Source organism: Sceloporus undulatus, chromosome 4, assembly GCF_019175285.1.
Source record: "Sceloporus undulatus isolate JIND9_A2432 ecotype Alabama chromosome 4, SceUnd_v1.1, whole genome shotgun sequence".
Lineage (NCBI taxonomy): Eukaryota > Metazoa > Chordata > Lepidosauria > Squamata > Phrynosomatidae > Sceloporus > Sceloporus undulatus.
The window spans coordinates 69,597,592-69,623,473 of record NC_056525.1 but is presented as its reverse complement, the minus strand read 5'-3'; the positions used below and the strand labels follow the sequence as shown (position 1 = coordinate 69,623,473).

The following is a 25,882-nucleotide window of genomic DNA, read 5'->3' as shown; positions in this document are numbered from 1 at the left end:
AGAGCATTTACATTCCATCTTTCAGTCAAAAAAGGATCCTGGTTCTCTGCCCTCAGGCTTACAATCTAAAAAGACACAAATCACAAGGAAAAGGAGGTAGCACTGGGGGAAGGGATTCAGTCCAGCAAATGCTGGCTGCCCTTCTCTCCCACAGAGGCCACAGTATTGTGCGTTGGGGGTCCTTACACCAGCCGCAGGGACTAAGGCACAATGCCATTGCATGTGGCTGCTCTTCTCTTTCTCAGAGGCCACAGTTCATACTACTCAGAGTTCATTCTGTTTCTGTAAAAACCTTAGGGGGAAAAGACCTGGGTTCAGCTGAAGCCTCCTAAGAATTCTCCACCCTCAGTTTACAGACTGATCTTTGTAGCCACTTACTGCTGCATTTCATTGTTGTAGTCACTCGGTGTCTTGTAACTAGAATATGTAAAATCATTCTTTCTTTGCATTTTCCATGGAAAAAACAATTCATGGTGAATGAAAGATGAGTGAACAGCACACATAATGTTAATGGGGGAGGTGTGGGAGAAAAGAGAAGAAATGCAGGATGAGTGATAGAATGTCAGGAACAAACCTTGTATGGAAGGTAAGCACAACTTTGTCTAAAGCTGAAATAATCCAGACTGACACCACTTTAACGACCATGGCTGAATGCTATGCAGTTCTGGGAACCATAGTTTTGTGAGACATTTTGCCTACTCTGTCAGAGCGCTCTGGTAGCACAACAAACTACAATGCCCATAATTCCATATTTCCACAAAATAAAAACATCAGAATAAAGGGGGGTAAGGGGGGGGGAGTGGATGAAATCTTGCTTCCCAAGAGTCCTCCTGAGATTTAGACATATTGTCTTTTCTTTGGCAAATGAGTTCTAGCAACCTGGCTCATGATCACCAAGGCTGGACAGAAGGGCAGCCCAATGCAGACATACCAAACCAGCCCTTTAATCTGAGCTTGAAACCAGTCAGAGCAGATGGCTAGTACCACAGTGAATGTGGCAAGCAGGTAAACTATCAATCCATGCATAGTGTGGTACCGCTGGAGCCAAGCCATAGATGAGATCTTCAGCAGCTGTGGAAAACACAGGCAAAGTCCACACAGGACCTGCCCACAAGCAAATACAAAGGTCAGGAGACCCACTATACTATGCCAGGAGACAAAGTGTGGGAGCTCACTACGGTTCTTGCTGGATACAATGAAGATTAAGCCCAGTATGGTAGCTACAAGTGCCAGTATCTGTGAAGTCCAGTGCAGTAGCATTTTCACTTTGTGAGAGGAAGGACAGAAGAAGAATGAGCTGTCTGGTGAAAAGATCAGGATGGCTTCAGTCAGGCAGAGACAGAACTGTGAACAAAGACACACATTAGCAAACAGGCCAGTTTTTTGCTAAAAAGCAGTTTTGGGTAGTGGCTATCATGTCAGTGGGGTGGTACATCCACTCTAATTTTCAGTACAGTGGTACCTCGGGATACGAAATACCCAGGTTACGAATTTTTCGGGATACGAAAAAATCCCATAGGGATTTATTGTTTCGGGTTACGAAAGTTTTTTCGGGTTATGAAAAAAACACCGGCGCTGTTTAAATGGAGCCGCGGCAGAGCCGCGGCTTTTTTCCCCATTAGCGCCTAAGGCAATTCGGGTTACGAAGGTTTTTCGGGTTACGAAATTAGCCGCGGAACGAATTAATTTCGTAACCCGAGGCACCACTGTACAAACTTTAAAGGAAGTGTCCAACCCTATCCTCCTCAATAGAATCATAGAATCATAGAATCGTAGAGTTGGAAGAGACCACTGGGCCATCCAGTCCAACCCCCTGCCATGCAGGAAATCCAGATCAAAGCATCCCCGACAGATGGCCATCCAGCCTCTGTTTAAAGACCTCCAAGGAAGGAGACTTTATCACCCTCTGAGGGAGTTTGTTCCACTGTCGAACAGCCCTTACTGTCAGGAAGTTCCTCCTAATGTTGAGGTGGAATCTCTTTTCCTGTAGCTTACATCCATTGTTCCGGGTTCTGTTCTCTGGAGCAGCAGAAAATAAGCTGTTGTTCAAAACATCTCTGTTAAAAGTTTGGACTGAAAACCTGGTCAATATTTGCTGCCTCACTGGCACAGAAGCACCTAGTCACCACATAAGTAAAAGCAACACCAGAGTCTTTGAATTAGATGATGGGCTCAGCCAAAGAAGTGGTAAAACCTTTCTTAGACTGTAAAAGGCTTAATTTTTCACCTCCCATTTAATGTAGGATTTTCAAGTCACTCAAGCAGCAACTTTCCAACGCCTGGTAAATCAGTTGAACATATGTAATTAACATGTCAGAAGAGAAGGGTTCAGTCTTGCCCTTTCCTTCCATGTCTGTATGTTGGGAAGGATTAACAGGGGGTTGTTTTGGAAGAGCATTCAGCCATATAGCTTCACATTTACAGACCAAAGTGACACAACTCAAAATTACTATTTCATTCTGCTGAGACTAGTCCTGAGAATTGATTAAGTTGTGGCTGGAAAACTAAGATGCATTACTGTGTAAGACAAAAAAACCACTAGCAACTGCTGACATTGGAATCCCTGATATCCCTTCTATTTGCCATCACTGCCCATTCAGGTGCCCTATTAGCACAGAAAAGTGTCAAGAACAAAGGCTCTACTTGCATTATATTCTCCCTCCAAGTCAGGGATGGAGAATTTTATTTTACAGCACAGCTAATATTTTAGTCCAGAACTCCTGTAACTTCTTTCCATAGGCAAAGCTGGCTGGAGCTTCATGGAACTGAAGTCTAAAACTTCTGAAGAGTCAAAGGTTCCCTGCCTTTATTTTTGGTGGTTGAACAGACTGAGCCTAGAGCAGGGTTTGGGAACATGTGGCTTGGCAGGCATAGAAATACACCTCCAAAAATATGGAATACTTCATGAATTTGGATGTCATTCTAGTTAAAGAGCCATTCTAATCTCTTTATCATTTTTAATTCAGTATATGTGCTGCTGAGGTGAGTTCAGCACAAAGAACATGGCCCCTGTACAGTAAAATACACCTCACCATTGGCGACACAGGCTAGAGATGGTACAGTTTAATATCTGGAGGCCTGTATGTTCCTCATCCCCAGCCTAGAGGGCAAGCAACTGTGCAGCAGTGAAAATGATAAGACATACTCAGAGGTTCCTAAAAAGTGATAGGGCATGTTTAGATGTTTCCAAAGCCTGTAGCTGGCATCAAAATTACTGGAACAAAATGAATCATTTTGGCTTACACTACTGCTCTCTTAGGGCTACTTAACATCTTACTAGGAAAAGAAGATAGATGCCATAATTAATCAAGGCTTTCAAGAATATATTTACTAAGTATTTTTGGGACTGCCATTCAAACCTTAGCTACAACATATGGTCAACCTAAGAAGGAAATGCATGGATCCATCTTTTCTTACATGTCAAGTACGCTACTGTAGAATAAGTAATTTCATTTCCATTGGAGAGAAATGCTAGTTAAAAGAGCTAGAAAAAAGGAGGAAGTGTGCCATCCATTCATGCATCACACTTTTCCCAGACTGAGACTTAAGTGTGCATACTCAGAACCATCTTAGTTCAGATTAACAGTTACCTCGCCCTTTAAAGAAAACAGCAAAATACATCTTTATTGAAAATATGAAGGCATTTTCATGAAGGTATACTCGTATCTTGCATATATGGTGAACTGATGTACTCAAAATACTGTGTTTGATGGGCTTCCATGTATGTTCAACAACATGAATTAATGAGATGAATCCCTATTCAACAATAGAACATGCCCTACACATTGAGCATCACTAGATACATATGAGCATCCCATTAAGTGGAGCAAGACAGCTTTAGTATTCTGTGAATTTTCTCTATAGCTTTGATTAATCAAGAACAGTAAACAGCCAAGAGTGCATGCAGATACCATATGATTCTGCCCTTACCAAGGTTTTTTTGTAAGAAAAAGTGTTAAAACATTATTCTGTCAACATGACTTATGCACTACCCAAACTGCTAAATCATGGGTTTTGATACAGAACTTTATTTCAGTTTGGGTAGCAACAGGTGTCTTTGAACCCAGAGAATCAGCATACCTCCTGATTACATTGGGAGCTGCCATTTAGCAAGACATGCTTGTTTATATCTTTTTACTTAAGGTGTAGCAAAGGCAATTATAAGCTATAAACAGACATATTTTTTTCTGTGAATGAGATTACAGTGGGCCCTTGTAATCTGCTGGGGTTTGGTTCCAGGACCCCCCATGGATAACAAAATCTGCGGAGACTCAAGTCCCATTAAATACAATGGCACAGTAAAATGGTGCCCCTTATATAAAATGGAAAATCAAGGTTTGCTATTTGAAATTTATACTTTTTTGGAATATTTTCAAGCTGAGGATGCTTGAATCCATGGATTAAAAATCCAGGGATAAAGAGGGCTGACTGTAGTTTATTTGAGTGGCTTCAGTTCAGACTAGCTGACAGACCTTCTTTCTCTAGATGAGTCAGCTCAAGTCTTAACACAGGGAAGGCCAAATGATGATGGCTTCCATTTTTAACCTTCTGTTATTTCCCCATTTCTCCAGCACCCTTCACCATCCCTACCCAGAACTGAACACAGTGAGATAAAGAGAGAATACCTGTACAGAATCTTTTGATTGGTCATGCTAAGAGCCCTCCATCTTGAAGTGCCCACAGCATCACCACTGTAAAACATAAAATGAAGAAAAGTAACTTATAGGCAAAGCAGACTGGCCCAAAGCAGCTGTGGTCAGGCAGAGACTGTGGCAACCACACAGTCCACTTTGAAATAGGTGGAAAGGGTACCACTTAGCTTTTTGCCACTCCTTTTTGTAACAGGTTTTTCTGGCTCAGCGCACCCTCCGGCCACTTTGGAGGCATGTGTCATCTGAACTACACACTCCCAAACTGACCAGAAACCGCTTTATTTAGCCTACCTGTGCCGGGCCTTAGATATTTATTTGGTTCTTTGGGGAGACAATCAATCCCTACAAATGTGTGCTGCATTCTTTTGCTAGAGAGGGGACATACATTTTCTGAAGATTATTTTTTAAGGCAGATCAATCTTAAGGCAGAACCATCTGACTATGGGGCTGTGCAGAGCACCCACTGCGTCTCTAAAATGAAAATGTCTGTACACTGCCTTAGTTTGTAATACTCTCCAAAAGCAAAGCTTAATAAAACCATCAGTATTCCTGGGATAATGAAGAGAATAACTTACTGCTATTGACATGAAGACAGGGTGCCAAGAAAATAAACCTGGAAGGAAGAGAGAGAGAAAAAATTGAATACAACCCAACTTTAGCTAAGCAATCTAAAAATAAGCCTGACTTCAACAACTGATTCAATTATAGGAGACCATACATTATTATAGCAAAGAATGTCCAATCCATGGCAGAGCTTTGTCTGTAGTCAGGCAGTCCTGTGAAAGCAAGGGGGAATGCCCCTATCAGCAGCTCTGGACTGGGAAGGAACCCTGGTTATTCCTACTACAGAATGAATCCCATGCTATATGAATTCTGGATTATATAATTATGGGATTGGAAAACTATGGAGGATTGCATGCCTACCTTTATTTCCTGTCTCGTATACAGAAGGTTTGGATGTAATCTCTTGATTTGAACAATCATAAGGGCATTGAAAATCGAGGTACAACAATCCTAGACAGAATTCGGTTGTCTTTGGAATGTGCATCTTAGATGACAAGCATGACTTGTAACCGGTTGTTGAGTACTTCTGCCTCTTCTCTGTCCCTTTTCCCAGACTCTTTCCCCTTTCCCCATTCACCAGTCAGTATCACACCATTTTAGCTATATGAGGATGACAAACAAAACTGAGATTGTTAGTCAATAAACCTCTGTAACAGTAAGACATTCTGTGGCAGAAGGGCAGGATTTCTGAAGCAATCAAGGGCATAGTGAAAAGATTCTCTAGAGGTTTGAGAATGTTCTACTAGCTAATGTAATGGATTTCTCCCCCTCTAGTATAGACATACCTGTTATGTCCAGATCAGGGAACTTGTGGTCCTCTAAAAATAGTTAAATATCAAACCACATCAGACCTTGCCAGCATGGCTAATAGTGAAGGACAATGGGAATAGCAGTTCAACACCTTCTGAAGGGTCGCAACCCTGTATTAATCCTTAAGAAGAGCTGGTTGTAGAGCAATGCTAGAAGGAAGACTCTGAAATTCAAGAGTCCTTGCGGGGGGGGGGGGTTGGAGGGGGGGGGGACTCTACATATTGAACAGTCTTCCTCTCCATCCCCTGTAAATTAAATAATAAATCAATAATCAGTCAAGTCTTCTTGCAGACCTCAGGTTTTTTCCTCTTACATGCTGTACATGCTGGAAAAACATTCCTTCGGATGCACCATTACTCGAGACTCAAACCAAACACAAATTGATTGTGACTGCATGTTATTTGGAACAGAGTACACTGAGCACCAGTCAGCCACTATGAATAAAGTTTAAGCCATGTTGATTGCACAGAAAAAAATTAAGCACACATTTAAACTCATTCAAATCTCCCCCATTTAGAAGTGTTTTAGTCAATTTATGCCACTTACGAGTAGCATTAAAAGTCTTTCATACTGAAAGTAGTTCTAAATAGAGAAACACATAGGCTAATATAAGCAGACTTCCAAATCAAAATTCCAAAACTAGAGGACTGAAAGAGATCTGGTGTATGCCCTATAAAGTTCACTGAAACTGTTGGATTCTGAAATAGAAAACATCCATCAAGTATTATAGAGCTGTCATATTCTAAAGTATGTCTTCTAGCAGCCATAACAGGAGATAAAATACATTCCATATTTGGGGGGGGGGACAATTGCAGCCTCACCATACCAGCTGTTAATGCACAAAAAGGGGGGAAATATAATATTTGAGCAACTGCAGAAAATTAGAAGTATACTGCGTTTAATTGAACAAACTTGAATAGTAATATTGTATTATGAAGACGGGCCTGGAAAAGTGGAAAGCAACATCCTGTCTAGTATCTTAATTGCCAGGAAAACAAATGGAGCTCAACTCAACAGGTAAATGGTTTAAATCCTACCCCTTTCTGTGGGCTACAAGTGCTATTGCCATAAAGCCAAAACAAGTCCTCTAGAAACAGTTATCAAGTTCACTCCCTCTTATACAACTGGACAGTAGAAAAACTAGATTTGCTTTACTTTCTAAAACACAGATTAATTGTGCTTTTAAAATATTACAAAATTATTTTTTTCCACGAATAAAAACCAATGGAAAAATATGTTTATCATCCAACCCATTCTTCCATGTCTAATGCATTCAGATGTCACAACTGTCTTCAGCTTCTTAGCTCATTTACACCGCATGAAAATGAAAGAAAACATGCTTGGAACATGTGCAAATCAGCATGTGTTTGGTGAAACTGCAGTGTCTTTGAAGCAGCTCCAAAAATGATTAATTAAAGTTTGGCAAGTGTATATTTTCTCTACAGTATATGCATTACTTTCTAAACATAGGTGGAAAATGCTCTTCAGTCTAAAGGTATTAGAGCTGCATCACAGAAAACTACAGGTATCCTCTGGAGTTTGGTCTCAGGATCCCCAATCCCCATGGACACCAAACTACGTGGATACTCAAGTCCCATTAAATACAACAGCACAGTAAGATGGCATCCCTTTTATAAAACAGCAAAATTAAGGTTTGCTTTTTGGAGTTTATATATTTTTAAAATATTTTTAAACCATGGATGCTTGAATCTGTGGATAAAAAAAATCAGTAGATATGGAAGGCTCAGAAGCAAGCTAGTAAACCTGTTCAGAAATTTGCTTCAAGGAAACTATTAAGCAATGTGCAAATTAGAATTGCAGTTCTGTGTATCCGCTTGCAAGGGTAGATGACAGTGAGGACAAGACAATTCAGGATTGCCACTATGGACATGTCAGGACCACATGCATTTGTAGCACACTAGCCAGTGCTTCTCTTTACCCTGCCTGCCTCCTTTTGATTGTGAGATGCTAATCTGAAGGTTTCTCTTTTCTACTACCTTTAGCCCCCTCTGAAGAAACTTGCCAGGAAAACCCCACAATAGGGTTGCCATAAGTCGGAAATGACTTAAGGCACATAACAATAACAACAACCCATTTGCCTGCCCATCATGCCACACATTCATTATTCTAGATAAGCCACTGATATGGCACCTCTTCTGTTTTGCAATTGTCCACTTTTATTATACAGAAATTTAAATGAGGCAGAAGGTCATTTAGCTGGAGACGATTACACATTACTCTGTAGTTATTTGACTAAATTACTACTAGCTGAATTCCAGGCAAGATATATATTCAAGATCATTTCACACAGAGTAGTAATCCTGTAATGTCTTTAGCCATCATATCACACTGCACATACTCCATTTGTTATATCATTAACTACCTGCCAATCTTACAGACATTAGAATTCTCATCATTCATATGAAGACTTATTTCAAGACAGGTTAATTGCTGTCTTGAGCAGTCTCAGTATGTGGATGTATTTTAGAAATGTTGGGTTTATATTTGCATTATTGTTAGGGTTTATTTACTGTTTGCTGCCTTGTGGAGTTTTATCTTCTAGAGAAAGTGGTTTAGAAATCTATACATAAATAAACAAGCATGCAGGTTAGAATGGTGGTGGAAATCCTTTTTTAAAAAAACATTAGGGTGGGGGGAGTTGAGAGAACAAAGTGCTTTTCAGGTATCCAGACCAATTTTAAGTGTTAAAGGATACCTGAGACCATGCCATAAAGATAACTAGAAGAGTCACAGTGCTGAAAGGTGGCAGTCCTGTTTTAAAAAAAAAGAATTATTTTCTCCCCAGAGGAAAAATAAACATATTACACATAAATCCATGCAGTCTTTATCAGTTTCTGAGTGGACTGGATCTTTTCTTGTTCAAGAACACTGCCCCTTATCATACTCTCACTAAACTGTTTCTTTATAGTGTACTAAAATGGCAATATCCTAAGTAGTATACTTAAAAAAAAAAAGACAACACTTTAACTTTCTTAGTTCCAAATATGCAATGTGAGAAAAGGGCAAAGGAAGCAACACTTCACCTGAAAACTTGTATAGAATTTGTTCTCTCCCTACCTACCATTTCCATTCTCCAACTCTTGTTAAAGTGGAAAGAAAGAATGTTGATAATTAGAAGCCTGAAACAGGAGCCAAGTAAAGAGGTATAAACCCAGAACAAGAAGGAAGGATGCAAAAGGATGCTGCCTGCTCCTTCTCTCTGTTTGACACCAAATGTCAACTCTTCCTTTGGAACCACAGAAATTTGCCAGGAACACTACAGCCCATTTCTGCCCAAAGGGATTTGTTTAGGGAGCAATGCTTTCACCATCCATTAGGACGTCACCTGGCGCGATCTGCACCCACTGTCATCCTCTGAGGCTGAGAGGTCACACTCTCTCAGCCTCAGAGGATGACAATGGCAAACCCTTCTGATAGAACATTGCCAAGAAAACCTATGATAGTGTCGTTGTAAGTGGGACATGAGGCACACAACAACAATGACTGAGGAAGGAGAGGAACCCTGTGGGATCGGTCCTCCCTTGGCACTGCAAATGTGGAGGGTCAACTGTATACTGAAGTTAGATGTGATTTATGCTTCTGAATTATAAACACTTGCTTCTGACAATAAACCACACAGGTAAGCAATGCTTGGCAAAATTCAAAATGTTAGTCTGTAGAATCAGTACATAGAGGGGTCTTGTAACACCTTTGAGACTCACTGAAGGAAATTGGCAGCATGAGCTTTCATAGATTTCAGTCTACATCTGAGGAAGCAGACTGAACCCTAGGAAAGCTCATGCTGCCCATTTCTTTCTTTCAGTGAGTCTCAAAAGTCAGTGGCGTCCCTAGGATTGAATCACCCGGTGCGGTAACTCATGGTGTCACCCCCCCCTCCATTGACCTCCTCCCATTTCACACCATACAGAATCCTTAGTAATCCTTAGCCCTCCTCCGTTTTGGTAGTTGTCTCAGCCCAGGATTTCCTCTGCCCCATCTCGGATTTGCCCCTTTTCACTTGCTGCCCCTCACTCCTGGAACCTTCTTCCCCCACAAGCAAGGGCCATCACTTCTTTAACCAGCTTCAAAATGGAGTTGAAGACCATCCTGTTCTGAGAAGCCTTCCCAGGCATTGTGTGATTATCATTTGCTATTTGATGTTCTTTTTTGTTGCCTGTTTTACTGAACCATTTCCTACATTGCTATGTGTTGTATATGTATTATCCTATTATTTCTTAGATTGTACACCATAGGCAGGCTTACTCTTATATATTTATTGTTTTATGTACCATGCTGTGCAAATCTACAGCGCTATATAAATAAATAAATAATGCTTTTTTGCCCTAATGTCACTCATAAATCACAATTCCCATAAACCGCTGAATGTAATGCTAATAGTTGTGACATAAACAACTAGCAAAATTAAAATTATACCTTCAAATTACAATATCACACGTGGAACCTAAATGTATTTATATATGTGCAGTGAAGATTTGGTTAAAAGGGGATGTTGTCAGAGAAAGTTTTAAAAGAATAAAAATTTCATTTTAAAAAAAAATTACGTTTTTAAAATTTGACATTTTAATTTTCAAAAAATTCTGGGGCCACTCTTTTCTCCTCCCACTGAGCCCCCCATCCCCATCCCCACCCCCACCCCACCCCACTCCCACCATCTCCTAAAGCACGTTAAAGGGAAGCAGATGAAGGCCACAGCTGTTTCTGTCAAAAGGTAGGTGTTTGAGCAGCAATGGTGTCATTCTGCTTCAGGGTGTCACCTGGTGCAGTCCACACACACACTCCTCCAATAGCACTGTCAAAGGTGCTACAAGATCCCTCTATGTAATACTTGGCAACGTTCCTTTTCTTGGACTACAACCCCCAGAATCCTCCACTGGCACCCCCTTCTCTGCCCTCCTCTCCCTCCCTCTCCCTCCCAGGGCATCCCCTGGACAGAGATGGGGACTCACTGGTGCCTGGCCTGGAAAGGAGCAGAAAGAAGCCAGCCATGCCCAGAGCCAAGAGGTGAGCCAGGAGCCACCAGCCCCTGCGCAGCCACCGCAGACCAAGCCCAGCGCCCCCCCGGCATCAGTCGAAAGGCAGCCACTCAGGTGTACACACCTGTCAGGGAGGGGCGGGGCCTGGGCAAAGGGGCGGGGCTTGGCTCAGGTGCCACCTGGGCAACTCCTTGGGTGGGGAGGCGGTACAGACCTAGAGCATAATAGAAGAATATTTGTCCATAGGGAATCATTGGAGAATACTTGCCCATAGGGAATAATAGAATACTTACCCATAGGGAATAATAGGAGAATGCTTGCCCATAGGGAATCATTGGAGAATACTTGCCGCTAAAGAATATAGAGGCTTGGTTGCTAAACCATTCAACACCAAAACAGGAATTCTTACATTATTCTCTATGGGCAAGTATTCTCCAATGATTATGAGCAAGTATGGTTTCCCTATGTAAGCGCAAGTACTGTCTCTTGTTTCACTAGGTCCCATTTTCTTGGCAAGTTGCTTCAGAGGGAGTTTATCTTGGCCATCTTCTGAGGCTGAGAGAGTGGGACTCGCCCAAGGTCAGCCAGTGGGTTTCCATGGGAGAGATGGGATTCGAACCCTGGTCTCCAGTGTCGTAATCCATATAGCAAAGTACAGTAAACAGAGTAATCCACAAAACAGGAAGATCTTTATTCGGATAGCCAAAATGCATAAAAGACATGATGCATCCAAAACATATCATATATATATATATATATATATATATATAATCCACAAAACTGAGGCACCTTTATGTAGATAACTACAATGCTCAAAAGACATGATGCATCGTGCATTTGGTGCATTTTTTTGGTTGGCCAAATAAAGGTGTAGTTGTTTTGTGGATATTATTATTATTATTAATATATCATTGTTGGATGTTATTATACTTTCCAGCTGGGTGGGCCTGTCTGCTGTGAAAGTAATTCCCAAACTTTGGGCTTCTAGGTGTTTTGGACTTCAGCACCCAGAATCCCTGAATATCAGCCAAGCTGGCTGGGACTTCTGGGAACTGAAGTCCCAGACACCTCAAGTTTGGGAACCACTGGTTGACATCTAATCTCTTAGCCCTTGAAATAAGTGAAATTACCAAAAGCGGGGGAGAGAAGGTTGGAATATATTCAGAGTTCCTCCCCCAGCACCTCTCCTGGATATTTTTGTTGTATGCATGTAAACCCACTGGATGACTTTGTTGGAAATGACATGAAGGCACACAAGAAGAAGCCGTCATGTCCTTTCCATTCATTGTGACCCTGAGATGAAACCTATCACGGGGTTTTCTGAGAGAGTGTGATTTTCCCAAGGTCACCTAATAGGTTTCTATGGCCAAGTGGGGCATCAAACCACTCATCTCAAGTCAAAGTCCAGTGCTCAAACCACTAGACCACACTTCCCACCCTCTTACTAAGGCAATGGCAATACTGTAGCAATATTGCTCTTGCTCTTGCTAAGGGGCCTCTAGGAATAGTTGTCAGGGGAGAGGGCATGGCAGTCATCACACACTAGGGACCATATTCAGGGGCAGCCCTGTTGGCCCTATAGCAAAGTACAGTATCACCCAAAACCCACAAAAAAGTGATATCTTAATGGGACCAACCAGAATGCATAATGTTGTATTTTGCAAGCTTTCAAAGCTCCTCTGGCCTCTTCATCAGGCCAAGGTGTTAACCAGACCTTAAGCGCTGGCCCTACAAAAGAGGCGAGGACTGTTCCTCCTGTGTTTGTGAGAATTTTGGGGGGTTTCATCCAGAGTTTACTTGTGGAACTGAGTAGCTGATATCCTCTTGACCCACCGAGGGTCAGGCTTGGAAGGAGGCATTTGTCATTGTGTTGTTCTTCCAAGTTCATCCACATGAACAAATTGCGAGAGAGGCCCCTTAAAATGCAAACTAAACACATTGTGACCAGTCATCCTCCTTTCCCTGGACATGTCCTACATTTCAACCTTCAGTCCAGGAGGAATTTCACAATATCCTCTATTTGGAGGAAGACTAAAAAGCATTAACTTACATTTCTGTTAATGTTGGTGTTTGGTTCTGTCCTCCATTTTTCTTGAATGTCCTACCTTTTGCGGTGTCTTGTCCTCCTTTGCGGTGAGGGGAACATCTGGTCACCCTGAACTAAACTGATTCCTTCACAGGCCTAACCATCACTTCTAAACAGTGTGCAAGTCTGTGTGTTGTTTGCCTTCAAGTTGCTTCCAACTTATGGCGACCCTAAGATGATCCCATCATGGGGTTTTCTTGGCAAGTTTCTTCAGAGAAGGTTAGCCATTGCCATCCTCTGAGGCTGAGAGAGTTTGATTTGCCCAAGGTCACCCAGTGGGTTTTCATGGCCAATTGGGGATTTGAATCCTGCTCTCCACAGTCCAATGCTCAACCACTACACCATACAGCTCTAAATAGTTAGGTTTCACCATAATATAGTACTTGGGTCTCGGCTGATTCTTTGATACTATTTGATATTTACTTTCCATTCTGAAAGCCTGCCAAGTAGCTATATGCACACCAAGGCAAAATATTATTTACGTATATTGTCCGAGTATGACCAGCTGCATTTTCCTGCCATTGGTGACAAATGTGTCACACTCTATGGGAAACAGGGGGGCATTATGGCTCTCCTGATCCACAGATGGCAAACAAAGGATCACCAGATGTTGGGCTACAACTCTCATGAGTGCTCATTAGCAGCTATGCTGCCTAGGGCTGATGGGAGTTATATATTCTGTCTAACCTCTTAACAAAGCAGTACAGATTACTACATAGTCGAAAAGCTCTCCAGAAGTAATTGTCCTGCCTCTCATAGTATGATTCCCTATTGGCTATGCTGGTTAGAGCTGATGGGAGGTCAAGTCCAACATCTAACTCCATCCCCAATATGACATCCCTTCAAATATTTAAACATAGATATCATGTCACCTCTTAACTTTGTCTTCCCCAGTCTAAACATAGGCAGCTTCCCAAGTTGCTCCCTCATTGGGCATGGTTTCCAGACCTTTCACCATTTTGGTGGTCCTCCTCTGGACATGCTCCAACCTGTCAATATTCCTCTTGGCCAGAATTGGACACAATATTCCAGATGAGGCCTCACTATTAATTCCCTCATTTTAGACACTACACTCCTATCGATGCAACCTTTTGACAGTCTATGCATCCCCAAAGTGGGCTGCAACCTTTGACTCTGCTAGCTGGAACTGTGGAGGGTGAGTGCAACAGCTGGGAGAGCCCCAGGCCCATCACCTCTTGTTCTGTGTTTTGTATGGAGGCTGGATACTGGAAGGCCTTGCTCTCTCTTCTCACCTAGATGTACTATGAAAGGCTAAGAATGAGGACAAAAGCTGTGGTTTCAGACTCTGCAGCACACCACCCAGTGCTGCACAAGAAATGCTTCTCTTTCTTCTACCCTTCAGATCAAGAACCACTTAAAGGCTGAAAACCCAAAGAGAGAAAAGGAGGGACAGTGTGTGAAGTCTTACTGGTGGTTTCAGTGAATGGCAAAGGAAAAGCAACAGGGAAGCAGGCAGGCACCACACAGCAGTTTACCACAAAGCTGTGCTAATACCCAATGACACTCCTAGCAAAGTGGTTGACCTTGCCTCACAAACTAATTGGTACCAGGGTCCCCTTTTCCCACACTTTGGAATCCTTTTTTAAAAAGTTAAAAACAACCCCAGAAAAAAAATTAAAAAAGAAAAAAAATTCTGTCCTAATTTCATTATGGAGCTACTGATTCTGGCTATTTCATATGCAACAAAATTCACAAACTGGGAATCAGTTGCATTTATATCAGCATTCCTCATGCTCTGTTTCCCTCTTTACTTTGCCCTGCTCCTTCTCCCCCCACCCACATCCTTTTTTAAATTTAAGCAGAAAAAGAATAGCAGGAGTCTTGAGTTATTTTAGAGGATTTTTTTTCTTTTAAAAAAATACTATAAAGTTATAAAAAGCAAAGAGGCTTTGAATCGGGCCCAGGGGTAGAGTTCGCAGACTGCTGGCTCCTTCTGCAGAACGCAGGCACTTGCCGTTAATGCGCTTTTGACTGTAAAGAGAAGAGACAACAGGGTGTCAGTCCAAGTTTGTGTAACACCATTCACAGAAAAGGGGGCTCCATGTCGGCCCATACTGCAACCAGCACCTCTTTGAAATGACAGAAGAAAAAACACACAGCCATGTTTGTTCCTTAATACAAAAGCCGTTTATATGACAATCTTCGATTCATCCAAAATGGTCTTTATATAGTAGAGATGGGTGTGTGTGAGTGTGGTGCTCTGCTTATTGTTGAAGTACAATTCCCACAATCCCCTTCTATTTTCTTTGCTGAATGATGCTGATAAGAATCCAACAACCTCTGTAGGACTACAGTTCCCCACCCTTGTTGTACAGGACTGCAAAACACTACACCAACAGAGTGTGTAAGTGCATGTTAGTTGTTGTTGCTGTCCAATGCTGTCATGTCAGGCTTTGTTTCATGACAGCCTTATGAATGAGAGACCTTTAGTAGATCATTTAGATCTGCAATTCCCAAACTTTGGTCCTTTGGGTGCTTTGGACTTCAGTTCCCAGAAGCCTCAGCAATCAGGAATTTCGGGAGTTGAAGTCCAAAACATCTGGAGCACCAAAGTTTGGAAACCACTGATTTAGGTGTATTAACTTTCTAACAAGAAAAACATGGCAGTTACACCTTCCACCCTCCAGTACAAAGTGAACAGAACCACAGCTGGAACCATACATGAATGGCACCAATATATCCTCCCAAGTTCAAATTTCCATAGGAAAATAAAAGCTGATCCCAGTTAGTGAAAAAGAGATGACTACTCCAGCATAGTCAGGATATACACTAAATTTTCCTTTCTGGCTTTGCATCAGTTGATGCTTTCTAGATAACCTGTGTGTGTAATTTGAATATAAGTCATAGAAAACCACACCACATGCACATGTATATAAAATAAAGTATAACAAGAGTAAACAGAAGCAAGATTTAAATGTATAACACAGATGATCTTGGGATCCAAATCAGAAATAAGAAACTAGGGATGCAGGGGTTGCATCCAGACCACAGGGCCACTACCCCCAAGGCCTAACCCCATCCTCCTGTGACTTAGGGGGCCTTTCAGAGTACACAGTTATAGTGCTATGATTCCACTTTAACTGCCACAGCAACATCCTAATGAATGCTGGAATGTACAGAGCAGGGAAGCATTTTTTTCGTCTTTGTTGAATTCTCGACCAGAGCTCCAACGCCTCACCAAAAGACAAACCCCAGGTTTCCACATGATGCAGCCTAGTAATTAAAATAGAACCATAATGCTATAATGATACAGATCCAAAACACACTGGGTGTGCTAGGGAATCCTGGGAATTGTAGTTTATTGTGGCACCAGAGCTCTATAACAGAGAAGGCTAAATGTCTCACAATACTACAGTTCCCAGAATTCCCTAGCATTGAGCCAGAGCAGTCTCAAACAGGATTATTTCTGCATTGTGTTTTGGACCACAGTGTGAGTGAAGTCCTGGTATGGGTTACTGTTGCTCTCAAGTGATCACCAACACTGTGGTTGGTGGAACCTCCTGCATACCACTGCTCTTGGTCAGGATCTGCTCTGCAGTACTTGGGAGTGCTTTGAAGTTGTCATTTCTAGAAGTCTGAGTTCTGTTTGTGCATTTTCAGAAGTGCTATTCCAAGCACTTTTCCTAGAGACACATAACACATTAAAAAGAGAGGGAGAGAGAATTGGAAGCAGGCAGATAAGTGTACATGCAAAGTGTGGTGGAAGGAGAAAATAGAGATAAATACTGAATATTTGCTGAGCAAGAACAAAGGTGGAAGCAGTACTGTAGTAGTGGTACCTTGTAATTTGCTGGTAAACACAGAGACGATGCAACAGCCCTGGTCTCCAACATAGCTGTTGATTTTCACTCTAACACACTGTGAACTCTATTATGAGACCCTATGAATGTACAATCTGGTAGGCTTTACTGAGATTTAGTGGGATGAAATTCATAATTGGAACACAGCAACCAAAGCATTCAAAAGGAACCAAATGGATTCCCATGTATATGAAGAAGACAGATTCCCCAGCCCACCTAAAGGAAAAGTTTAAAAAAAAATGTATACACCTGCACAGAAATTCATGCATATGAGACAAGAAGTCCCACTGTAAGTATCTCAGTAAGAACAAAAGGAGAAAGAAACATAAGTGATATTGCTATTGGCAGTCAAGAGACCAGTCAGTCAGCTGGAAGTTCTGGATGAAGACTTTCTGAAAATAACTGTAAAACTTTAACAGGTGCAAGCCATAGTAGTTGGTGGGGAGGGATTTCAATGATGCTAACAATCTGTTACAAGTCTAACTCTCCTAGAATGCACACTAAATTATTGATTTGCCTTGTTGTCAACTTCATCTGTCAGAGGGTGAATGAAAAGACAATGAGCTCTGCTACCATCGACCTAATTCTGACCAGAAGAAAAGAACTGGTTGATGAAGTGATGACACAGAAACATATGGGGAAAGAAACCATGTTTTATTGGTTTTTGTGATAGCAGAGGGATGTGAACATTGTTGTTGTTGTGTGCCTTCAAGTTGTCTCCAATTTATGGTGACCCTAAAGCAAATCTGTCAAAGAGTTTTCTGGGGCTGTGACTTGCCCAAGGTCAGCCAGTGAGTTTCCATGGCTGAGGGGGGAATTGAACCCTTATCTCCAGAGTCACAGTCCTGTGCTCAAACCACTATGCCATGCTGGCTCCCAATTTGAACGTAAGTGAATATAATCAAACATGTGCCCTGAACTTTAGAAAAACCATTTCAAAGAACTCAGATAAAAACTGAGTAAGATTCCATGGCTGGAAATTCTGAAAAAGAAAATAGTTCAAGAGAGTCTGAAAAGAGAAAACCAGAAGGCACAACCACTAGCTATTCCACTGGGAAGGAAAAACATGGAGGAGATTTAACGAAGGTTTTGCTGCTTTACAGGGAGCTCTCTGATGAGCTAAGACATGTCTAGGACATGGAATGAGAGACAGGTGACCAAGGCGAAGTACAAAAGAGTGGCCCAGAATTGTAAGGCCCAGCACGACAGATGCTAGAAACAACAACACCAAAGGTTTGTTTGGCTGTGCTTGGTGCAAGAACCAGCAGGAAGGCACAAGCCTGGGGAAGATGGTTTAGCATTAGCAGGTGACAGAAAAAAGGCAAAAATATTTAGCTCCAATTTTGCCTCAGTTTTTTTTATTACAGGATGCTTTCTGTTTATGGGAAAGGAAAACAAATCATACCAAGGACTGACATTTATGTGTGAGTGTATGCATGTGCAGTCTCTAAGATACAAATATCAAGTGAGGGAGATATGGCATGGCAGTAATACACACTAAACAGCTTTGGATGTTTCAATGGATCAGGAGTTGAACATGAGCCAGCACTGCAGTGTGGCTACTAAAAAAAAACCACCAGTGCAATTGCTGCTGTGTGTCTTTCTGAGGTATGTTGACCCTAAAGTGCACCAATCCTGGTGTTTTCTTGGCAAGACTTGTTCAGATGAGGCTGGTCATTGTCTCACTGCTACACTAAGGCCGTGTTCCCACTATGATTTAAAGCGAATTGCTGATTGAGTTATATGACCGTGATTCCCATTTGAAACCGGTTCCGATCCTACTGTGATCAGTTTCAATTGCAATGAAGTGAAGCAAATGCAAAACCCCCACTCTTTCCTGACACTAGTTCTTTGGCGGTTCTTTTGAATAAAATCAATTCTAAAGCATGTTCAACAAGTGGGAATGATGGATCTGAATCACATCATTTTGGAGGGGAGAGACTAATGGCAGAGGGGTGTTTACCATCCATCCTCAGTTTTTGGTAGAGCCATCATTTCCCTACCTTTCAGCTCTGCCTTTGTGCTTGTGGTGTGACCTATGAGCATATGATTTTTTAAAAAAAAAATGACAGAAGATTCGATTCACTGATTTACAACTACTTGTAATTACTCGGACGGCAAACTGGACGATCGGACGACCAACGGCAGCTCAGTGAAGGCAAATTGTTGCAAAACCAGTGAACAAATCTTCTATCAATTTTTTTAAACTATAGTTCCCAAGCCAGGCTGCTGCTTACGTCATTGATGATGTGCAGATGACTGACATGCATTTTGAAGTGGCGCAAACTAGTGGGGACAACAATTGTGCCAAAAAAGAAGTGATTACAAGGGGATAATGAAAAGATCCACTTTCATAGTGGGAACAGAACAACGGACCTTTTGGAATTGATTCACCAACAGGGAGCAAAGAAGAATTGCAAACCGGTTTAAATGTAAGTGGGAATGGAGCCTGAGAGTGTGTGATTGGCCCAAGTGGCTTTCCAAGACTGAACAGGGATTCAAACCATGGTCGCCAGAGACTTGTTCCAATCTCTAAATTACTACACCCTGTCTCTCATCAATCATAGGCTGCATTAAAAGAAGCATTATCATCAAGATCACAAGAAATTACATTTCCATTCTATTCTGTATTGGTCAGGGCACACCTGGAGTACTGCACCCAGTTCTGGGTGCCACATCTTAAGTTCATTGACTAGGTGGAGCATGTCAAGAGACATACATATGACAATGGCAGACACTGTGTCTGAAAGTGATGGTGATGGGCTTCTCCCTCAAATAGGATGAATCTGTTGGTGGTACTGTAGCTGCATGCTGCATTTCAAAAGCTGAGAGGGTGCCTTCCAACTGAATGATTCTAACAATGTGACAGACCGATTCATATGTGAGAGTCAAAAGACTGCCATTTTGTCAGTTCAGAAGTGTGTGCCCAGTGCAAGCAAGGATTAATCTAGGAAGCAATAGCCATTTTTAACTTCCAGCCATCCATGCTCTGTTTGTCTTTGGCAATGCAGTTCTACTGTTAGTTTTGGAACAGCCAGTCAGAATTTAACTCACACCCATCTGTAAAACCTCTATAATTGGATAGAGCTGCCTTGGATTCTCTATTTATTCTTTTTCATTTTAAAAAGAGACAATTTAGCTCTTTGGAATGCAGAAAGGAATGCAAATTCAAGTGAGCTCTGCCTGATGAAACCAGAAAAGCCAGAGGGCAGAAGGGTCAGGAACTGTTGGTAGTTAAATGGCATCCCGCCTGACACATCTCCTTTTTAAACAAATTGAACACATTCACATTGCTCTAACAGCAATCAGTCAGAAAAGTGCAATGGACCTTCCGTGTTCAAAGAGAAAAAGAGAGATCTGCTGATTATTGGATTCTGGGTGGGAGGGGGAAAGCTGAGAGAAGTTACTCTTTTGGACCACTTGTTCCCAAAATCCTCCAAACCAACATGGCTACTGGCTATGTGAACCTGGGTCTTGTGGTCCAAAATAGTAACTTTTCCAAACAGTAACAAAAACAAGTATTACTATTTTGCTTACACCTTGGTGGCAAGCTCTCTGAGACACCTAGTATTTAACTGAAGAATCTTTGAAAAATGAATTGCTTTTCAAAACTAAAATAGACAACAAGTAATTACTTAATCAAGGATGGAGAACCATAAGTGTTTTGGGCTTCAGTCCTAGAGGGGATTATGGGAATTACAGTACAACACATCTGGAGGGCCAAAGGTTCCCCACCCTTGTGTTAAATAATGTATGTTCATAACCATTGCAAAATTATCTCCCAACTGGAGGAAATGGTCCCTTTCACAAGTTCAAATCCCAAAGCATTGCAATATTTATCAACAACATTTTTCATGTAACCACCAGCAGCATGTTCCACACTGGGATGGTGAATCTGCTTCAAGTTTTAGTCCAAAACCAAACTTTAAATGAGCCATCCATGGTGCTGAACCTGTTTGAGGGATATGGCCCATTAGCATGGATTGTTGTTGTTAGCTGCCCTCAAGTCAACCTTAACTCATGGCAACCTTGTGGATGAGACATCTTTATGACCCCCGTTGTGCTGGAGGACCTAGATATTCCTAGAAAAGTTTTCACTTAGGTTAAAAAAAATTTTTTTTAACTTTAATGAGGAGCCCATGCCCCTAACTCCAGTGAATGTGAAGGACTCACTGTACTTGCATATTTCTGCCTGATATGCAGCTCTCACAGGCACAGAATCTATAGTAAGTAAAAGGATGCATCCTTAGTGTAGGCTAAGTGCCAAGACTGAAGAAACAGAGGGAGTTTAGTTTTAACCTTTAGAACATTCAGGACTGGACTAATGCTCTATGTAGCTCAGAATTTTGCTTCTAGCATTTTCAACACTAGTTATCTTAGCCCAATAGAAACACAGGCTTACTTAATTACACAGGTCCCAAGGCTTTGAAAAAAGCTAGAACTCTCTACCAACAAAATAATTTTTAATTGAGCACCTGACGTTTCATTGATTATACATTTATTTAAATTTAACAGTTGTCAAAATCTCAGTATTATATCCATTCTTTTAAATAAATGAAAGTTATATGAGATAACTGCGCAAAGATTTGGCACTGGTTCAGAAATTTAATCTGTACCTTGTAATTTAATAAATTTAATTTAATAAATCAAAGCTAACATTTTTTATTAGGAAAAAACTGTCCTTGAATGTTTTTCATTCTCTTTTACAACAGAATCTAAACAGCCTTAAGTAGATCCTTCTCCCCCTACATTATGTGGGTCATTAATTTACATTGGAAGGGTTATTTTTTGAGCTACAAAATCCCTCTGTCCATGCTGGTTGAGGGATTCTGGAAGCTGGCATCCCAAAAAGTGACATTTCCAACTTCTGGTCCTCAGCTCTTAGACCTACAAATGACAACTGGCCCAATCAATTAATCAGTTCAGACATTAGGTGACTAATCTATCGAATAAAGCTTTAAAATGCAACTTTAGATATGATGGCAAGAAAGAGAGAGAGACAGAAAAGGCAATGTTTTCAGGGCATCCTCCTTTGTTGTTCCATTATTTTACAAACATGTGAACAAAAGGAAGCATATCTAACGAAACATCTAAGTTGACACACTTATTACCAAACACTACTGTATTTTATATTATGTTCCTTGAAATTCTTCTAAAATTCCTCATTACAAACACAGCAGTGGCAGAGTGGTGCTATAAAACTTTCCTTATAAATTGTTCCTAACTATAAATCCTAGCTTTGAAGGCATAACAAAGGTGTGTTACAAAATGCTCCATGCCACAGATTTTGTGGCATAATGCTGCCAAGGGAGCAAGAACAGCTAACATAATCCCCTGGAGTCTCCTTCCTTAGAGGTCTTCAAACAGAGGCTGGATGGCCATCTGTCAGGGATGCTTTGATTGTGATTTCCTGCATGGCAGGGGGTTGGACTGGATAGCTCTTGTGGTCTCTTCCAACTCTACGATTCTATGAGGTGGGTGGAAAAGCTGAAACACACAAATGTAGGATGTGCAGGGCAGTAACATACCTTCATTGTGTTCTGCTTCTCCTCAAAGCCCAAGGAGACAACTGGCTTCTTCCTTCGGATGGAGCCACTTAAATCAGATGAGGAAGAGGAAGGCAAGGGAGTTGGGGAGTGCTTGGCTTTCACAGGTCGACAGTAAGTGGCTGTATTCTTGCGTCTCTTAGCCTCCTCATCAGAGATGCAGTTGGCCTGTAATGCTTTGGGCCCATTCAGTGAAGAGGCTCGGTTTTCCAGTTGTGAAGCTTTGACGGATACATGGCTAGGAGCCCGGCAGTCCAGATGGCTGGTCCTCTTGAATCTGGCACCTGCAGAGGCTGTTCCGTTCAAGGAAAGAGTGGAGGAAGAGATCACAGATGGCTTGGCCTTGGCAGAAGGGTGGGAGACCTGGCAGCCAGCTGCCTTGCTCTTGCCCAGATCCAGGAAACAAGTCTGTTTGTATGGCGGGCTAGCCGGGGCGCTGGGAGACTGCTTGCGCTTCCGGGCCAAGGCCTCTGGCTCCATGCTGCCAGCCGTCTCCTTGGCTTTGGAGGACTTGCTGGCCTTGGTCAAAGGCAACTTGCTGAACGAGGGTGAAGGTGTGTTGGCTGGGAGTGGAGAGGTGATGGACTGGCTCCCACCCATGCAGTCTGACTGGCTACAGGCGGCTGCAGCATGGGGCGAGCCCACTGCATAGTTCATACCGTGGTGGCTGCGGCTGTCCCTGGAAGCCACTGTGGCTGAAGCTGCACAAGACACAGAGGTTCTGCCTGGGATGCTGTGGGGCAGGCTGCAAACCAGGGAGGAACTGCAATTCTGGGACGTACTGGATGCGGAGAAGCCCAGAAGTGTCGGGGATGGGGTGGAAAGAACCTGGTGATCCGCAGCTGGAGGAATCCTTCTGAATGCGCCAATAACAAAGAAGGGAAACATTTAGAAATGGATCCTATCTCCTTCCAGTTTTTCAGCATTCAATCTGCATTGACTCTTTGAATTTTTCAGAATGTTAGAAATTACATAGCCTTCCTCTGTCCCCTTTAACTTTCAGATCCATAAACTGTTCCCTTAGCTGTCCAATTTCAAGGACTTTACAGAGACAAATACACCTACAAATACACCTCCTTCACCACTCCATCACTGCTTCCTCTCCGTCAGCCCCAGGGGGTTCAATTTTCCCTTTGTTCAGATATTGCGTTGCTGGCCATAAAGCATGTACCACCAAAATCTGTAGCCCAGTGCCACCTACTGGTGAATGTGAGATTGAGGGCCTCAGTAAGACAGCAGGGACTTAAATAGGGGGCAGGAAGGCTTCAGCTTCTGAGATCCATAGAACAGCCTCTGCAGACTGACATAAAACATATGTATTTAGAATTCAGTAATCCTGAGTGCATGAATTTGGTTGACTTAATACCTTAACTGAACACAGGTCACAGTCCATTCATCAGAAATTTACTTCCAGCTTTCTTCATTTCAACAGCACAGTGATGGAGTGAGGAAGGACAGGTCATTTTGTTGCTGTTATTTTTAAATAAGGAATCAGGAGTTTGTAATTCCTTATTTGGAATTTTTGCCAATCTACTGAAAACTCCCCAGAGACCTACAAGTAGATTTCCTTCCACCTCAGGGGCATAGTTACAAATAAGAATTATTTCCCTCCCCCCACCCCTTAAATTTTCCTTCAGTCCCCATATTTCTAACATTCTAGCAACTTTTAAAACTTTAGTTTAGCATTTAGAAATAGAGTTTAGGCATCCAGAGAAAAGGAGCAGGCAAAGTTACCAAGGGAACACAAAGACAACAAATGTAAGCATTCTAGGTGTAAACCATTGTCAGTATCTCACTCCCTGCAATATTATAGAAGTTTGGACATTGAATAATAATAATAATAATAATAATAATAATAATAATAATAATAATAATATGTTTTATTTATATACCGCTATTCCAAAGATCATAGCGGTGAACAGCAAGTAAGCTAATTAGCAAGTAAACTAATTTGCCCCCAACAGTCTGGGTACTCATTTTAGCGACCTCGGAAGGATGCAAGCCTGAGTCGAGCTTGGGCCCTTTTGCTGGTCTTGAACTCGCAACCTTGTGGTTTCGAGTGAATGGCTGCAGTATAGGCATTTAACCACTGCGCCACCAGGGCATTTCACCGGGGGGGGGGGGGTGAGAATTCTTATATAGGAGGGCATGCCTTCATTTCCCCCCCCCCAGCCCCCACCTCTGTAGTTATACTCCAACTTTCTACCTACTTTCCTGCCTCCCAAACTGTTTCTGTTGCCAGTGGTTAGTGATGATGATGACAAAGCTACAGAATGAGACCCTAATTTTCATGGTCTGCTCCTTTTAGCTGAGAAATTAGCAAGGGCTAAAGATATCTCTACACAGACATTTTGCATTTATTTGTACAAATATGCTGAACCCAGTGGCAACCGCAGACAAACACTTAGCCTGGAGTAAGTCCCAGTGAACTCAGCTGGGTTTACTTCTGTGTAAACATGCAGAAGATCTAGCTGATATGTCTGTTCTAGACACTCTAGCTGATATGTCTGTTCTAGACACTTTCTCCCCCAGTAAGATAAGTATGCAGTTGATACTCATTTGTTGCCAAGGATCCAGCTGTCTCTTCTCCTGTTGAAAAGACTGAGTAACAAGGAAATTCAGTGAATGTGTCTCAATGCTTTAGCAAGCCCTCTGTGGAATGTGTTTGGTAAAATGATGAACTCATCACTGACAAGTCATCATGGTAAGTCAACAAGTCTCAGCAGTCCTTCACCTCAGCCAAAGCCTCTGTGCACAGACATGTACACACACACATACACACACACACACACTTTAAAGGAGTATTACCTCCTTTGTTTAGCTACCTGGCCCTTACAGTCACCGTCTGAGGACTTCCTCAGGGACATCCATTAAATGAGGCAATCCTAAAGACAGTTCCTTCTACAGAACATCTTCCCCACTTTCCAGAAACTAGTCTCATGCTTAAATCATGGTCTCTTTTGGGAATGCAGAAACCCATTTTATTTTTCCAGTTATTTTGAGGGTGTGTGCTCTTTAGATCCCTGCTACTTTCCTTCTCCCTATACCCCACCCCAATTTTTTGGTGCTGGTTGTTTTATTTTACTTTGATCTGACCTGATTCACTGCCATTATTTTATAGTTATTCTGTCTTTTTTGGAATTACTGGGTACCTTAAATATGTAATGAATAAATAAACACTGGTGATGTTTGTGGGGTGTTGGAGGTTTGTGTCATTTGCACCTCATGTTTGCATTTTCTACCTGTGTCTACTTCCACCTCCACCACAGCAAGATTGTGCATGCTTCAAATATAACAGCCACTCTGCTGGTGTTGCAGAAATGTATCTCAACTGTTTTCTCACAAATAGATCCATCTGACTCCCCTGAAATTTACTTTTAGGTAAGTGTTCAGAGAACTGCAGCCTTAG

At 41.9% G+C, this 25,882-nt stretch overlaps 2 protein-coding genes and 1 non-coding gene across 6 annotated transcripts in view; all 3 read right to left on the bottom strand.

Moving 5' to 3' along the window:
• Positions 1-745: 745 nt before the first annotated feature.
• LOC121928286 (probable transmembrane reductase CYB561D1) lies at positions 746-11,092 on the bottom strand. Of its 3 annotated transcripts, none has more exons than XM_042462776.1 (3): positions 10,994-11,092; positions 5,228-5,265; positions 746-1,344 (listed from the first exon to the last, which is right to left on the bottom strand). In XM_042462776.1, exons 1-3 carry the CDS (start codon positions 11,031-11,033, stop codon positions 838-840), a joined length of 585 nt encoding a protein of 194 aa, XP_042318710.1. In that variant the 5' UTR covers positions 11,034-11,092; the 3' UTR covers positions 746-837. The 3 variants fall into 3 exon arrangements, 2 of the variants coding, with proteins under 2 accessions (XP_042318710.1, XP_042318709.1); XM_042462775.1 differs by lacking the exon at positions 10,994-11,092 and adding an exon at positions 5,577-7,098; XR_006103472.1 differs by lacking the exons at positions 746-1,344; positions 10,994-11,092 and adding an exon at positions 4,517-4,691 and having other exon boundaries at positions 5,228-5,482.
• On the bottom strand, positions 2,887-2,995 carry LOC121930213. The gene has a single exon (XR_006103865.1). It is a non-coding gene; the product is annotated as a U6 spliceosomal RNA (small nuclear RNA).
• Positions 11,093-14,480: 3,388 nt separating the features above from the next.
• ATXN7L2 (ataxin 7 like 2) overlaps positions 14,481-25,882 on the bottom strand; it is a 33,324-nt gene continuing 21,922 nt past the window's right edge. The window contains exons 9-10 of one of the 2 annotated variants that reach the window (XM_042462759.1): positions 22,456-23,329; positions 14,481-15,098 (exon numbers count right to left, since the gene is read on the bottom strand). In XM_042462759.1, the coding sequence (XP_042318693.1) occupies positions 15,084-15,098; positions 22,456-23,329 (889 nt within the window). In that variant the 3' untranslated portion in view covers positions 14,481-15,083. The remainder of the gene's footprint in view (positions 15,099-22,455; positions 23,330-25,882) is intronic. The other variant, XM_042462757.1, reaches the window with a different exon arrangement.